Below are 17,722 nucleotides of genomic sequence, written 5' to 3'. Positions count from 1 at the left end.
GAGCAGCGGGCAGAGCGAGGCCCTGCCAGGCCGCAGGCTCGGCGACAGCCCCAGGGCCAGGAGCCTGGCTGCCATTTTACCGGATCCAATTCATCTGAAGAGCAAAACCCCTTCCGTACCGCCCCCTGCCAACGAGCCGTTTAATCCCTGGTCGAAGACGGCTGTTTCCACCGTCACAGACGACACCGAACCACGACACTTCTCTTACCTCAAAGATACCGCACACGATGAAGGATACATAAATTGAGAGACGTGTGTGTGGTTTACAAAGTCAGTATTGTAATTGTTTATTTTAAGCATTTTTCTATAAGGACGTAATGAATAGTTTATATTTGAAGTTTACATGCATGACCTCACTTACAAACACTAGTATGCCATCCTCTGCATTTTTAAAGATGGCATGGAACCTCCTTTCAGCTGCCTGAATAGGGCACACTCAGTGTCCTTAGTTAGTTTACATTCTTTAACATTTCATAGTTATGTAGTGACAATGAGGGCAGAATGGGACTTTCAAGACTGCTCACACTTAACATATCCACCATTGACTCCAGGAATTTCTATAGAAATCATCTCACCTTTTGCTTTCAAAAACATGTTGAAGAACTGTCATCCCTGTGGGAGACTTTCGAAAACTGTTGTTCCAAGAATTAGGACTTGGCCCTACATTTACTTTCACAGCAACAGTCTCAGCCACAGGGGCTAGTTATTTCCAGTAGTAATTCCCAACAAATCAAGGTATTTTCTTGCTGGAGAAAAAGAACTCTTGGCTTGGCATTCTCTTACTGTTCTCCTGTGTCTAAAAATCCCCTCTTGTAACTTCAGTTGACAAACATTCTTCACGCCTTGTTGTAACATGTTTGTAACGTTCCCACTAGAGGTAGTTGTGCTTTGGTACAAGGTGAAAACAGTTTTCACATACACAGAGCTGACACTATCAAGAGTCAGAACTCATGAAAAGCACCTGCATTACCTGGCAACGCTAAGATTTTGCTAAACATTTCCTTAAACGTGATGACCTACCAAGCACTTTATCCCACCTCATCTCCTAACCATCCCCCCCAACCCCACCCAGGCTTAGGGTGTTGCTGCATCACTCATAGAACAGTGCAGTTCACAGCTCCCTAATTCAAACTAAGATTTCAGATGTCATTCATGTTTAAACAGGGATATTCTCTGCAACATGCAATTCCAGCCCATCCCATGCCATACAAAGACATCCTTCTCACCGCAAAAAAAAAAACATTTTTGTATCTGAAAGGAACAGGTTATCTACCTTCCCTCCTGCAGAAGCAGGCAAAAAAGCATCCCTGCTGCTAGAGGGTCTCACAACAGGACAGTGGAGATGCCAAGTTTAACACTGTGTACACTGTGTAACAGGATAAACAGAGAAAGTGAGTTTTGAGTACTATGTTCCATGCCTGCAGACAAACAAAAAACCCCCACCCCAACAAAAAGCCCCCACAGAACACACCTGCCCCAAAACAAGACACACCACATACTGCAGAAAGCAGCACAATACCAAGTAATAGCTTTCTTGTGAGATGGGGATAAGCAGACATCAGAACCACTCAGAAGTTTGTAGCTCATTAGAAGTATTTGTAATGTGTTAAACCATTATCACCTATTTTCTCTTCAAAGCCAGTCAGGCATAAATGTTTGTTTTTTTTTTTCTGGTCCAGTCTTACAACCTGGAAGGCGAAGAGCAAGGTAGCAATACGAACAGAAAGTAAGCTCTATGCATAGGTTACAGACTCGCTTTTTGTACAATTTTCAGCAATATATTTCTTTCCTTTTGCAAATACATGGGTAAATACTGTATTGATTATCACAGGAATCTTCCATGGCAATGAATGAACAACATAAAAAAAAAAGTCAGATACTGTGGCTACTGTACAGCTATGTGGATGAGAAAAAGCTAAATGACCAAAGGACAGTAAATTCTCTTAACTCTGTGCAAATTCCAATAAAAATCCACAAAAATTTCCATTTTCTTGAGTTTAATTGGAGCTTTATTACTTAAGCTGTGACTTCACAGTCTTCACCTTCAGCAATTTGCAAACAGGAGGCATACAAGAAAGGTTACAACACTTAATGGAAAGGGCTCCCGACTAAACAGGGGGGAAGGGGGCAATCCCAAGGCAGAAGAACTGGGAGCGCCAATTTGTTCTCATGTCTCAGGTGAGGACTCCTGGAAAAGGCTGATTACTTGAAAGAGATAAATTTAGGAAGCAGAACCTGGGATTAAAGTGAGCTGGAACCAGAAAGAGACAAACACCAATGGCAAAATGCAAATAAACCAAGCAGAATACATCCAGACAGAACCCAAACAGTAACAGAGGCTGAATGAATAAATAAAGTCTCTAGGATCAAACCAGATTTATGCTGCCACTCAGCTTCTTCAACAGACATATAAAGCTCTAACTGACTGTGGCATGGTGGCTTCAGCCTCTGCTCCCCTGAAGCCACTCTCCAACCAGGTAGAAAAATAAAGGTCTAATTCACTGGAAATTCTTCCCTTTACAAAACTAATGGAATAGCATTTGTTTTTATGCTTCTGTGTCAACTTCCGATTTATCTTCAACTCCATTCTGCTCATCTTTCATTTCTGCATCTTCAGTGTGGCTGGTTTGAAGAGTAGCGGCTGACTAAATACACAGACAAAGAAAATATATTCCTTTGTTAGACAAAGTTGTTAGCATTTGCATACAATACCACAAACATCATTTGATTCTATCACTGGATAATTCAGTCTTACAGGGAGACCAAGTAAGATACCAAAATCTTCAGCCAAGAGAAACTAAAAATTTGTGGGTTTTTGGCATCGAAGAAACCAGAAGCAGTTCAGACAAGGCTGAGAAGTAACACTGGTGTGAGAGGGTTACGATTCGTAACGTAGTGTGCACACACTTGCCACACAACACTTTAAGAAAATGTTCTCCCCAAACCTGAAATTCATTTAGGAACCTTCTGTACAGAACTGCTTTTGTCCTGCTTCAATTTCAACGCCATTCAATTTCAGCGATTCCCATACCCTGCTCCCACCCCCAACTTGTATGAGGCACACTTGGACTCAAGATAACAAAGAAATACCTTTGTGGGACAACTAGTTTCATGAAGAGTGACTTCAACTCGATGACAGTCACTTGAGTGTCCTCTACAAGAACTTACCTGGAAGAAAATCTAATCTGACAAGGTGGCTGCTCTAAAAGCCCTCTCCTTGCTGTATCTTCCAGTCCACATCAAAACGTGAGGAAGTGAGAGCATCATGTGGTAAGGGTTTGAGGGCAGTTTTTACAACAGGACATAACCAACACATCCTGACCTTGCCTCGCAATAATTTTCAAACACAATAAATGGAGGTAGAAATGTCTTGTCCTGCTCACCTCAAAAGAGAGTGCAATGAAATTGCTATTCCAGCTGTCAGCCTAGCACCCTGAGCCATCCTTTTTATTATGAGGTTAGATGAGAACCAGACGAGAATAAGCAAGGATATAAGCATGCACTATTGGGGGAGGGGAACAGGAGGGGAAAAAGGGGCAGAATCTTTAAACTAAAATGTTATATCTACTCAGCTGCAACAAGAAACCACAGCCCAAGAACATCCAGGCATCAAAGGTCAGCCTTTCATCCTCAGAAGCATTCTGTGAAGCACACGAGAGCGAAGTCTCCTCTCCACAGAAAGTGTTAGCTAGCAATCCTGACCTTTAAAAATTCACACTTCACATATGTCAACTATTCAAATTCATGAAAAGAAACTACTTATGCAAGAGTGGCTGTCAGACTTCAACAGAGCATAAGATACGCAGATGTCAGGAATTTCAGAACTATAGTTCAAGCTGCCTTCTTAGCAATCAGAAGACATTTGGTAAACAAACCCTCTTCTCCAGAACTCTTGAACTTCTCCCACCACCACTAACAGAGAAACTGTTGGAGCTACAGTAAAGCAACACGATACATGAATTAACAGGAAAATATGTTTCCTTGCAAGAAAAATCCCCAAGACTGACCTGAGGAGTGAGCATCCTTTGTTTACAGTTCCACCAATCCCTTTTCATATAAAACCACATCAATTTGAAGTAGGCCAGATGGTTCAGAGAAAAAACACCAAAGACACGCACATTCCCAAGATCATCTAACTATTGAAAAGAATGAATCAGGCCAATGGCATCTTGGCTTGTATCAGAAATAGCGTGGACAGCACGACTAGGGAAGTGATAGTCCCCTTGTACTGGGCACTGGTGAGGCTGCACCTTGAATCCTGTGTTCAGTTTTGGGCCCTCGCTACAAGAAAGACCTTGAGGTGCTGGAGCGAGTCCAGAGAAGGGCAACGAAGGTGGTGAAGGATCTGGAGCACAAGTCTGGTGGGGAGCGGCTGAGGGAGCTGGGGGTGTTTAGTCTGGAGAAGAGGAGGCTGAGGGGAGACCTGATCGCTGTCTACAGCCACCTGAAAGGAGGCTGTAGCCAGGTGGGGGTCGGTATCTTCTCCCAAGTAACAAGCGATAGGACAAGAGGAAATGGCCTCAAGTTGTGCCAGGGGAGGTTTAGATTGGATATTAGGAAGAACTTCTTCACTAAAAGGGTTGTCAAGCACTGGAACAGGCTGCCCCGGGAAGTGGTGGAGTTACCATCTCTGGAGGTATTTAAAAGGCGGGTAGGTGTGGTGCTTAGGGATATGGTTTAGTGGTGGACTTGGCAGTGTTAAACACTTGGACTCAATGATCTTAAGGGTCTTTTCCAACCTAAATGAATCTAGAACTCTCTAAGCTGATTCTATCCAAAGTAGATGGGAAAACTGGAACCAAGTGGCATGTTTTCGCAGTATCCCAAACAGCCTGCAATGCTAAGACTGTGAGTCTGCCTTTTGCCAAGAATACGACTCTACCAACTGTCTCTGTTAGGGGCTGAGGTGTGCGTTTTGAAAAGCACAAAGGCAGCCCTTTCATACTTTTAGTGGGTATATATAACTTGTTTCAGCAACCCACTCTTCCTCTGTGACCAGCAGATCTTGCTGTGTCCCACAGCTAGTGGAGGAAGCCACATTCCCAGCAGCTGTACTAGCTGAAAGGAACCTGCACAGCAGAGCCTGACAGCTGGCAATTAAAACCTGCAATTTCAAAATGAAGATGCCCAACAGTGAAACAATTCTAGTTTAGTTGCTGTTATCGTTATCTGCCTAAAGCTTACCAAAAGTTAAGGTACTGTGTGGCTATACATGCCAATGTTTAAAAGGACAGAATACTTTCTTCCAGGCTCCAATAAGCAAGGACTGTTGACCTAAGACTGCTTTAGCCAGATACATTACTACATGGACAATGACACTTTCCTTGCAGAATCAGTGGGGAACGTCTGCATTTATGTGTTTGTTTACATTCCTCCATGAGAAGCAGAACCAAATCCACAGAACTACTGCTACTCTTTGAAGAGAAAAAACAAAACACACACAAAACAAATCCACAACCAAAAAGCCATAAACAGAACAGCTTGCCCACCCAATCATCCAGTTAGGAGTGATTACCCTATGCTTACTATATGACTACTTCAGCAGAGTAAGAGATGAAGAATGGAGTGCATCTCCCATTGTCTCTGGGAAATACACTGATTTTGGCTATATCTCATTTTGAAAGACTAGGGAGCAAGGGGGGGGCGGGTGGGGGGTGGAAAAAGAGAGGTCTGTGAAGTGTTTCATGTAGGAAACTGTCAGCTGACAGTCTGAGATGGCTGAATTGTCAGGATACGCTCATCTGAGGACAGTGGGCCCCTGGACAGACTCACCAAACAGTTAACAACAGGAAATTAATATACCAGTATCTGATAACTTTTTAGATTCTCCACGCACCTTCTGGGAAGGTGGACACAAAGATCTGTGAAAATAACCTCACAAGATGCAAGCTTCTCCACTCCCCAATGTTACTGAGAAAATTCGAGTCTGCTATTAAGTCCCAGATTTGTCTTGAACTTACAGGTTTACCTAGTCCTTCTGAACCATCAGATTTAAGGAAAACAAACACAACATTTTCCTAGGATATGTAACTTTGAATGTTTCTCGCTAGATGATACAACTTTGTTATAACCTGTATTCAAATATTGCTGCTGTTAACTGAACTAGTATTTACTGAAATTTTAGTGAAAGCTTAGGAAAACCATCCATAGTGTAGAATAATGAATGTTCTGACAGTCTGAATTCTGACACTTCATAATCAATCTCTGACATTGGAGATGGAGAGCATCAACCACATCTTAATGGTTCCATGAGAAGCAACACAGTGCTCAGCACCGTCTGTACAACAGACACAAGGTCTCAACAGATGGGCTACCCAGGCACCAGAACTGACTGTTCTTTAGAATGATCAGTTCAAGGAGAATAGGTGCTTTTTTCCAGTTCTTGAACGTTATCATGTTTGCATCTCATCACTTCAGTTACCTTCTGATTAACACTGGTCTGTTGCAAAATCAGTTGAAATAAGTAAAAGCATTCTGTCCAATGCTTGGTACTCCTAGTTGTCTTGTTCAAACAAGATGGCCTAATTTTGATTCTTGGCTATTTTCAGTTCCCCCCCCCGAAACTACTTGAGTGTTCTCCCACTACATTTATCTGTACTAAGAAGTAAGCTGAACACTTAAAACACTGTTCCTTGTCCAACACATGACACCACCTCTTGTAGTCTTCTGGAGTAGTGTTACCTACCTTTAAGTCTTTGTCCGCAAGCCTTTGGAACATGTTGGCATACATCTTTTTCTCTTTCTCATGCTGCTCCCGTATTTTTTGCTGACAAGTTACCAGTTGCACTTTGGCAGCTTTGTTACTGGGATAAAGTTGTATCACTTTCTGGAAATCTCCCCGGGCCAATTCAAAGTCATTGACAGCCAAGTGCGCTTCTCCACGCCGGAAGAGGCCTTTTTCATTGTTGCTATCGAGTTCGAGTGCCTGCATTAAAAAACCAAACCCAAACCACATTCCAGAATAATTTTTCTTATTTTTTTTTTAAAATAATAGGCAGTCAGAACACCAGAGACTGCTAGAAACTGCACCTTCTGATGTAGATTTATGAGTCTTGTCAGGGCTGAATTGAATACAGTAGAAGTACAAAGTAGGACTGAATATATATAGTAGGCCATTTGACAGAGAAACAGCCAGTCTAAGATTTAGTCCCAGCTCTATTCCAGCTCTTTGAAGGACCTTTGCCAACATGACTACCTTCACCACACCTCAGTGTTCCTAATTTCTAAATACTTGAATATTCTCACTGTAGCAGCAAGTTAGTAAAAGATATTCAAAGGACAATAATTATGAAAATAACCTGTTGGATATTTTTACACTGTGTATTCAGTACCACGCAACTGCCTGCCAGCAGATAAGAATATCCCTCAAATTGTTAAAGCAAGAGATAAACAGTCAGATTGCTTGTGCAGTTTCAGAATAAATAAACCCTTACTACCTTGTTGCAGTTCTCCAAAGCCTGCGAGTATTCCTTCAGCTTGAGATGGCACATAGCTAGATTAAGGTGGGCAGCAAGTCTCAAGCTTTTGGCTTTCGTATCCTCCTCCTCAGAGAGTCCTGATTCATGCTCCAGCCATGACACAATCTTCTTATACTGTAATGCTGCCCGTTTGTATTTCCCCTCCTGTAAACAAGGCAGTTCAATTATCATACAGCTCATCACAGTAACTTTTATCTCCCTCTTGCCCCTTCTGCTCCCCTCAAGCAACAGATCTGAAAGTATTTCAATCAGAAAATAACTTTTATCATCAAAAATATACTACTTTGAAAGTCATTCCTGCACAGGATCAGAAAACCTTTAGGAATACCTGCTGGTTCCCCCACAAAAACTACAGGTATAGGCCAGCACTGATACTTCAATCTCAACTCCCACCTTATATTAAAACTTCCGATCCAAAACAGGGAAGACAGGCCATTTTCAAAACAGCACAACTATTGCCGTATCATGAAGAGAGGGGGAAAATCTGCCTTTAGCTGGACAAATTCTCTGAAACAGCCTCTTCACACATCTCTACCAAATTAACATTGTTATTCATAGTACTATCCCACAGCAGGATCTTAAATACTGTAACCTTGCTACTATTCAACATATATTCAATGTAAGCTATTTGTAGGTACAGCAAACAGCTCTGACAGAGAGAAATGACTCCCTGCAGAGTTAGTTCTCTGGATATTCCAATTCTGAGGCTTTCTTTTGTTTTTTAAGACACCTTCCCCTCCAGTCCTCCCTGTAAAACATCACAGAATACCACGAACACCACTCTGAAATGACAGAAGCTGTAATCATTGTTATCAGCTCATGACACGGACTAATAAATGCTATTATTATTTGGGGACTGTAATTTACCTTGAAGTACTGAGTACCTCTCTCCTTCACAATGCAGCTTTGTTCCAGCTTCTCATCTGTGTTCATTTCCCAGGACTCCTTAGCCTACCCAAACAGGAACAGTTCAAGTCAATGATGCAACTTCTGGGGAAACCAAGTGACTATGCTGCTTCCCACTAACAGCATGGTAGAGACAGATTTGGCAAAGCAGAGTTTTGCACTGCTACTGGAAACTGGGCCAGAGCAGGAGACACACTGACGGCAACAGACAGGGATACCGCAAGAACAAGGGCAATTTCAGACAAAAACCTCCCAGCATGTCATCTCTGACAACAGCTGGCTTCTCTATTTCAGATCAATGTTCAAGGATTCCATCGTGCTTGTTTAAGCTGCACTCATGCCTCTTCCCCCACCTCCCAATCTCTTTGGGACTTCACCTCTTGTTCCTACCTTTTCAAAGCTTTTGAGTTTCACTTCATACTGTAGCTCTGCATCTGGAGGGATCTGGAATTTCTCCTTCCCAGCACTTCCAAAACCATAGCTGTAAGGGGGGGGGGCACCAAGGGAGCAATAAAAGAAAAGAGGGAAAAAGAAAAAAAGAAAAAAAAAAAAAGAAGAGTTCAAAAATTATCCACCCAGCCATATTCGCTACATAGGAAGCTGGAGGCAAAACCCCCATGCAAACCTGAATGCCTATACAGCACTGTTACAAGACATAAAGGCTTGAAGAATTCTGGATACTATTCTAAAATTAGCAAGCACAAGGTAGAAGAAAGCTGGAGAAACCTGGGGTTAATTTCATTAATCTCTAGGTTACCAGTTCCTACTTCTTTTTTTTTAGCTTATGTGAAGGAAAAGCAATTTATCTCTTCATCAAGGGGAAAAAAAAAAAAATCTTTCAAGTTATACACATCTTCCTTTATATTCATGGTCTGAGACCAAATGTTTCCTTCAGCGCACCTGTATTTTAGTACTATTCTCAGAAAAGCAAAGACAATGATGTGAACAGCTGTACACTTAACATACTGCCAATCAGCTGATAAAAAGTAGATGCCTATAGAAAGGTTCTGCACTGCAACTCCGGTAAGAAGCTGCATATTAGCAGGAAAACCCTCAAGATCAGACTGCTTTGCTTTTCTTCTCCCATCAGGTTCAGTTCCAGTTTAAAAAACTTGGAGTAACAACTGAAAGGAATTAAAGTTTGGTGGAAACAATCAGTGCAAACTCCATTTGTTTCAGATGTGCTCTCACCGTGAAGAGAAAAGTCTGCTTATATCGAAGACTGTTTAAGGTTACAATATTGGGCAGTCATATGTCTCAGTTTGTCGTTCTTGGTCTCAGACAGTTCTCATAACAGTCCAAGGTTTGGATAGAACTTTGCCTTGCATCTCACAGGAATCTTGAGGGTCTTTTTCCAAAAGGCTTTCAGAATACCACTGAACATTTTCTACTGACAAAGGACTTCTGATCCTTTTTACTAACCACATCACCTAAGGACTAGCTAGCTATCTGGTCACATTGGGCTGCTCAGAAGGCTCATCAGCTCTCTTCCTATTCTGACGCTGTTCTTTAAGCACCTTTATATGCACTGCTGTACAGTAAGTACTGTTAAGAGGGACCACAAAAATGTAAGTTAAAGAGCGCAACAATATTCTTTTTCATATTCACTGAGATCAATACTATAGAGACTTCAGTAAATTTCTTTTGGAGTGCTACTACTTCACAACCAGGTGGCAAAGCCATCTTAGCTTCATACTTCTCATACATCAAACTTGTGGGGCTGATCAAATTTTTACAGCACTGAAAAAAGCTTAAAAGCTTCATAACAAAGCACTTCATTCTTGCCAGACGCTTAGTATAAGCCCTTCAAGTACCAAAAGATTAGGAATAGCATACTTGGGTTTGAGATAGAATACGGATTCCTCCGATTTCTCCATTTTTTGAATTGCTTTCTCCAGACCATGAGGAAGATCATAGTTGTCACCTTCTCCAATCTCAAACCGCAATTCCCGCCTGTCAAAAACACGATCTCCGTAGCGGCCTTCAAACTGGACTGGTAACAAAAAACAGAACAAACCAGAGACAAATCAGAAGATATCTATGTATGGTAAATGGTAGGTAGCACAGGTAATATAGGGAGTGCCAAAGCCTCCTCTTAAACAGTCTTTTCTCTTTAACAGCTACCTATGCATGGTGGCTACTGGCAGCAAACAGAACTGCTGCTGCTAAACTTAAAACTTTTTTTTTTTTTGTTCATCTATGTTTTTTTTTTTTCACTTCAACAACAAGTGCCAGGACTACTTCCCCTCTCATTCCTCAGCAAATGGAAATACTTTATTAGACTCGTCTACCTTTTGTGATCAGATAAGCACTTTATCAGATTCAGCACCTCTAGAGAACACAGTTGCTGCTGGAAAGTGTAAACCTCACTAGAAATAAGAGAATGAAAGCTTACTCGAGGCTGTTAAGTTACTTGGTAAAGGGAAGAGAAGCCACGTACTTCTCTATCTCAGGGCAAGGAGCTGTAGATTGGGAAACAGGTTCTGCCCTCCCACGTGGTAAACTATTTAGTATTTGTGTAACATACTTACTCTCTACAAGTGCTCCCTCATTGGGTTTGGAGTAGCCTTCCCCTTTTTTACGGATTCTTCGGATGATGCCACCATCTTCATCATCAGTGAGGTCCTCCCCCTTGAACTCAAAAAGTTCTATCTGTAGAGGGAAGAAAAGCCTTGCATTTATTCTTATGACATCAATTCAGCAACTCAAAGAATTTGTTCTCCAGAGATCTTTGAAACTATAGCTGTTCTGGAAGCCACTTAGTTAATGTCCTGTACAGTATCAGATAGCCAAGGCTATGAAGATGCTATACTGTATTCAGTAGATACTGGATGGAAACCTACTGAAGAGTTTCAGATTATATTCAGGCCTTTACAGCTTTTTTCTCCAGCAATCTCGGTCTCCCAATACTACAAATGAAATCCTTTAGTTGAAAGGACTGTGAACTTGGCTTCTGAATAAAGCTTACATGAGCTGCAACGCTTAGGGACTACTGCAAAAAAAGATTCTGTTGGCTGCTTTAATAGTATTTTTGCTCATGTCTGCAGGAAGAAGTATGAATAGTGGGTTTTCGGCGTGAGGTTTTGGTTGTTTGTTTAATATGAGGGGAAATACCTTTTGAACACATTAAGCCAGGAAGAATTTGCTCTCAGCTGCCACTCCGCAGTGCTACCACACCGATCAGCAGCTGACACACCCTCTTAACTCTACAGTAGAGTATGATCATGAGTAGCGTCACTGCAACCAAGGGCCAGGGAGGTTTGGAAATAATACAAGGACAAAGGGAGCAGGAAAGTTAAATACAAAGATGCAATCCTTCAGTCCTGACTATACCCTTAATTCCATCTATGGCCAAATTCAGATCAACATGAAAGTGCTTGGAATGGAGCCCAAACTGATTCCAAATGTTTGTCCTGAAATATTATAACAAATTCAAGAGTATTTTTTCAGACTTCACCTGTTCCCCACCTGTTTCTTCATCTTCCTACTCTTGTGCCACAGGATAAGAGTTTCAAAATTTCTGTGACATTCTCCCTTGCACGCCTGAACAGAGTTAGCGTTCTCTTTTTACTCCCGTTATGTTTTCCCCTCTAGTCTTGCCTTATCATTCTGTATTGTGGGATCATTTCAGATTTCCAGAAGAATGACAAAAAAACAAAAACCTGATCTGACCCACCTTTAGTCTAAACTTGCTGCTGCAACAAATTCTTTAGAATTTTTCACAGCTGGTGTTAATGTAGGAGAAAACCATCCAGCTGGAATCTTAACATGCCCTCCCAAGTCTCTAATGCAAATCATAGTTTGAAGTGGCAGCACCATGACAAGATAAAAAAATAGTCCAGTCACAAAAGAAATTTGTTGTTGCTGCTATGAAATTAAGGAAAAAAAAATCTTTTGCTATCCTATGTTTGAGTAAAACCAAGAGTAAAAACAGCACAAAAGAGCCAGCCACTATAATCAGCATTGTTTAGACTAAGTACCTCATTTAAAAAAAAAAAAAAAAAAAGTTCAAGGCTAATGCTGTGGAGGTTCATGACACTGGACTTAAGGTACCTGGAATGCAAAAGGAACTCAACATTCACCAGCACTAAGGGTACTTCCACTTTGATGGATACCCAATAACAAATAATATCCTGGTCTCTCTCTTCAGTCTGTCTGAAACAAGTGAAGTCATTCTAGAACATTCCACTGATAACCATACAGGTTTCTCCATTTTTTAAATTTTTTTTTTTGGACCTGAACAACAGTATTCTATAGAAGAATCTATTTATTTATATTACTCAGCAAAAGCAAACATAAGGAAGGAAAAAAGAAACACACCCACCCCCCAAAAAAAAAAAAACAACAAACCAACCCCAAACCATAAGGTGTCCATTATTTCAAATCATAACCAAATGCTGATGTGGTGATGACACAGCTACAAAGTCTTTTAACCTAAGTTTTAGATTGTCCTTTTTAAGGCAACTCCTACAAAATTTTGGTATGATGATGGCACTTGCAAAAGAACCCTGCTGACATTGTTTTAAATAATAAAAAGGAAGCACAGGAGCAAGACTAAAGAAATTGGAAACTTAAGAGATTTTAAGTGCTTGAGAGTCATACTAGTAAGAAATCACTCCTACCTAATCAAACTTAGGAAAACTTTCTGGATCTAAGGTTCCACTCCACCCTCTCAATTCACAACACACCCAGCACTGCTTGTTTGTTGTAGCCAGTCATCTGCAGGCCCTTTTGTTAGGTAAGCACAAAACCATCATAGGCAGCTTCAGTGCTTTTCTTTCTTTCTCCCTTTTCTCCCCTAGCATTACTGCTCAGGGTCATGAATGAAACACTACTTTTACCTAAACAGAACCTAGAAGATGGAGAGGTCAGACTGGCATCATGAAGAAAAACCTAGTGGGAAGCGACTAATCTGGATGACTGTATCAGACAGATTCAGTAGGACTCTTGACAGAATAAATTCCATCTTGCAGTTATTGCTTTCATTTATCAAAAAGTTAGGTATTAGCTCTTGTTGCAGGACAACGATGTAGGATCCTGTGTACTAGTGCTAAGCCCTTAATAATGCTTTATTATGCTGCCAACTTAGAAGGTCCTGAGCTTTGAGACAATGTGTGTGGACAGTGAAAGGCAGAACATCCTCAATAATTGCTACACTGAAATTCTGTTTGGTTTTGTTTTCCCTCAACCAAAAAATGAAGTCAGCAGAAAGAGGTGGAGAGGTGGGGCAGAGGGGAAGAAACCAAACCAAACCAAACCAGAGAGTTTGCATTTGAATGATCAGGTCAGAACACAGTAAATACATGTTACTGTTTTTATCTCTGCCTTCAATCCCACCCTATATTACACTTACTATTACTTGCATTTGTGCAAAGCACACAGCATTCCAGCATGTGTAGTTTGATCCAATATAAAGAAGCCATAAGTATCTTCAGATTTATATATTTAAAAATGCTGTTTAAGAAGACCTTTACAAGATATTATTTTTTAACAGTCAAATGCAGAAATAATGGCATTAATTTTAATGTACTTGATATAAGTAAGTTCTCATCCCTTAGCGGCCTGGGATGCTACCTGCTGGCAGCATTTTTTGAATCTTTCTGCACAAAATACATCTTCAATGCTATTATTCACAAGTTCATGGAAAAAAGAAATGCAAATACACTATCTAAATGTAATACAAATACAATATCCAACTATGTTTAATTTACCCTTCTTAACAGATGCTCATTGTTTCTATTAAAATCTAAATAGTCTCAGTCCCTACTCCACAAGCTGTTTTCACCTTTCTCAAATATTAAACACTCAATCTTAGAGCAATCATCAGAGCTTAAAAACTTTCCTTATGACCCCAACACAGGAGTCCATTCCATTGATTAAGTACTTTAGAACAAAGTAATTTTTAAAATCACACTTAAAATCTGCTTTCTCTCAGGTGCAATTAATTTTAAAGTATTTCTTGGAAAACTGAACTGTTTCAATAATAAGAAAAATACATCTTCCCAAAACACTGTTTAGACTGTTTGTCAGAGATTGCTCCAGGAACAGCTTTAATATCATCCTCTGTGGAAAAATCAAACAAGTCTCAGCATTCTGAGACTACCACTCACTACTGAAATAACGCAAGAGAGACAGCTGTTATTTCCACCCCCTTTTTGGGAAGGAGGGGGCAGAGGGGAAGATGTCTTAAAGCTCACTAGGAAACAAATTCTGTCCTCTGCTGCTAAGGTTAAAAAATACCCACGCTTATCGGTGCCATGCTCACCAAGACATGCAGTTCACCGCTGAGGAGACCAACCGTCCATGTGAATTGTAAAATTAGCATTACCCAGACACCAAACTCATGACCGCTGAATCTGTCACAGGGACCAAGTGTGTACAAATGACTTCCTAGGACAGTAAGATCGATCAGCGTAGCCTGGATCCACAGACAGACTTTGGTAATCAACAAGCAACCTGAATCCAAACTGTTCTTATGGGGCTTTAAGGCTTATTAACATGCTCAGCTCTACAGAAAAGAGAGTTCATAGTTGCAGGGCTGTTCAAATACACTGTATATTCTAGCACTTTTTATCAGGTAATTATCTCTTTTCTTCCCAAATAGCTCACAAAAGATCATAGTTAATGTCGCAAAAAACCCACAAAAAAGTATGACAAATATATTACTGAGGACATTAACTGCTCTTTCTGTTGTTGAAAACTTTATAATGTATCATTACTTTGAGTCTTATGAAGTGGAAAGGGGATTAGAGATTTCATTTTTTTCAACTACTTCAGAGTCCACCACTGAAACAGTTCGCCCTCCCCACCTGCACTCTCCTACAGTGAATCATTCTGTAACTGTAAAATTAAAACTCTGAACACTGGAAAACATCCCAGTATTTTAAAAACTCCAAAATAAGGGAACCTGAGCCATTGCAGATCAGTAGCAGCCAGACTAGAACGCTATGCTTTTGCCCACGCTACCCTTACTGACTGTATATTTCCCTTTAGAAAACCTACCTTTCCCATTTTGAAAGGATTCACATACACATTTTCTACACTGAAATATGATTTTTTTGGTTTGTTTTTCAAGTGTACAGTTTTAGTGACCGCCTCTCACTTACCTCAAAAATCAGTGTAGCGTTGGGAGGTATCTTTGGGGGGCTCCCAGCTGAGCCATAGGCATATTCTGGTTTACATGTAATCCGACAGATTTCACCAACCTTCATAGTCGCCACAGCAATGTCCCATGCTTTGATCACCTCACCTACGCAAGTCAAATTTCAATTACGTGATTGCTAGGCATATATGAAAGGCATGATCAGCTGTGAAACTGAGCATCATCACTCTTAGTATACAAACACTAAGAGCAGAAATACTGAAAGACTTGTGCTCACTCTGATTTATCAGTATATCAGTTTTACCCCTAATCAAATTATAAAGCTACCTTGGGACCCAAATTTGGCTAAATTTCTTCATTCTAGGTGTAGCGATTATTTTCCTTGCCTTACTTCCTCGCCTGTAGAGAATACAAGTCGTCTGAACACAGACATGGGCTGAAGTGCTTGGCACAATCTCAAGTGCGAGGAAATAACAATAAACTCTTCGAAGAGGAAGGTCTTAGGGTGAAAGATTGCCTGCTCGTATTTTGAAAACAATCCAAACCAACAGCCTTTTCTCTCTGTACTTTATCAGTTGGCAAAGAACAGCACAAGTGGTAACTAAAAGTTACATGCACTTGTAACAGAAAGGGGGAGGAAAGTAGGAGAAATAGTATTCCTTCTAAAACAAAAAGTGAACAGAAGCTGGAACTTCAAGTAACAAAATCCTATCTCTCACTCAAGCTCTCCTACTCACTGCTCTTTTCAACTCAACCAAGCAGCCTTTCTATTAGTCTTGCATTAATAGGTACACTTCAGATCATCTCAAATTTCAGTACACAGCAGAATTTATCTCCCAAATAAAAAAGCAGGTAAGGAACTGCCAGGCAAAAAAAAAAAAAAAAAAAAAAAATCCGATTGAGTACTGAGATTTGCTGGAACATGGATGTTTGGATTTTTGCATTCAAAAAACAAAGGCTTTTGATAATGAAGAGATGCACTGCTTCAAGATTCACATTTGGGTTAATTTGGGAACTTAGGGAAAAAGTGAGTATGCTTCATCATGCTACAGCTGACAGCTGCCCCTGTGCACTCTGTCCCAGTATTTGGTCACAATTAAGTACTCCTGAATTTGAGTCTTTGCCAAAAAAACAATCAACAAAATACACACTCTGGCGATTTAACTACCCTTTATCACTACACTTCAGGGCAAATTTGCTCCTCCGGAGAGTGCTGTCTGAGGCCAGTGAGTTCTTCCGGAGGCTTCATCAAGGGGCTACATGGTTTTCTCGTTCAGAAAATTCTCAAAGCCATTCTGATTGGGCCATTCTAAGAGAATAAACCTTAACCTCTGAAAACAAGTTTAAATAGCCACTTTAACATGCAAACACAGGCAAGGAAATCCCACCTCAATTATTACCAAAACCAATCAATACCAAACACAAGATATTACCTTTCCCCAAGTCAAATGAAAATTTGTCTTTCCTGTCCAGACTGGAGTCAAATTTTGTTCCATCAAGAAGCCATCCTGTGTAATGGACGGTCACTTTATCACCTATCATCGGAGACTCTGTCCCGCTGCCTTCTTTCTTGACAACCTGAAAAAAACCAGTAAGCAACATTAAGATCATGAAAACTAAGTCTGCCTACTGGACATTAATTCGACTTACTTAGGTGCATGTGTTATCATCTTCAGTAGATAAAGGATTTGCGGGTTTACTTCAGTTGTCTGGAAACTGATTGACTAGTCCGTCTACAGATTACCGGTGTTGCAAATGCAGGAACCTCAAGATGGCTCTGCTGCGATACAGGAACTTAATTGGCAACAGTTGGCACCAGCTTACAGATCTCTGCATCTATAGTTAGCAATGTCTCTTACCTTTCCTCAACAAGATTTTAAATGTTCTTGAAACTTAATCAGGTAAAGCACTAGGCAGGTTTGGTTTTTTTTTTTTTCCTTATTCAAGTACTTTCCTCACCACCACTCTATCATTATCCTCAAGTTCAGTGATCTAGCCAAAGCATTTAAACAAGCCGGTTCTTTCCACGCAAATTCTGTCTAACGTCTAATCTGAGATTACTCGAGTTAAACCAGACAGTTTAACAAAGATTAACAGAGTCTTGCCCCAACACAGGTTAGTTCTAGCAGCCAACACAGTAACACTCAGGAATTATTATATCATATTAATTTTGTCTCTGGACAACTCTGACCCAGATTGCCAGCACCCCAATTTCACATACAGTTGCAAGGATCTG

The 17,722-nt window shown here is 40.6% G+C and overlaps 1 protein-coding gene across 1 annotated transcript; it reads right to left on the bottom strand.

Moving 5' to 3' along the window:
• Positions 1–2,184: 2,184 nt before the first annotated feature.
• FKBP4 (FK506 binding protein 4, 59kDa) lies at positions 2,185–17,061 on the bottom strand. Its single transcript, XM_009704968.1, has 9 exons — positions 16,920–17,061; positions 15,491–15,633; positions 10,916–11,036; positions 10,221–10,377; positions 8,775–8,865; positions 8,346–8,429; positions 7,437–7,622; positions 6,686–6,925; positions 2,185–2,645 (listed from the first exon to the last, which is right to left on the bottom strand). The coding sequence occupies exons 1-9, from the start codon at positions 17,026–17,028 to the stop codon at positions 2,547–2,549; spliced, it is 1,230 nt and encodes a 409-aa protein (XP_009703270.1). The 5' UTR covers positions 17,029–17,061; the 3' UTR covers positions 2,185–2,546.
• Between the last annotated feature and the right edge of the window lie 661 nt (positions 17,062–17,722).

This window comes from Cariama cristata, unplaced genomic scaffold (genome assembly GCF_000690535.1).
Source record: "Cariama cristata isolate BGI_N322 unplaced genomic scaffold, ASM69053v1 scaffold33027, whole genome shotgun sequence".
Classification (NCBI taxonomy): domain Eukaryota; kingdom Metazoa; phylum Chordata; class Aves; order Cariamiformes; family Cariamidae; genus Cariama; species Cariama cristata.
Note: the sequence above shows the minus strand (reverse complement) of the source record. Positions and strands in the feature narration are given on the sequence as shown.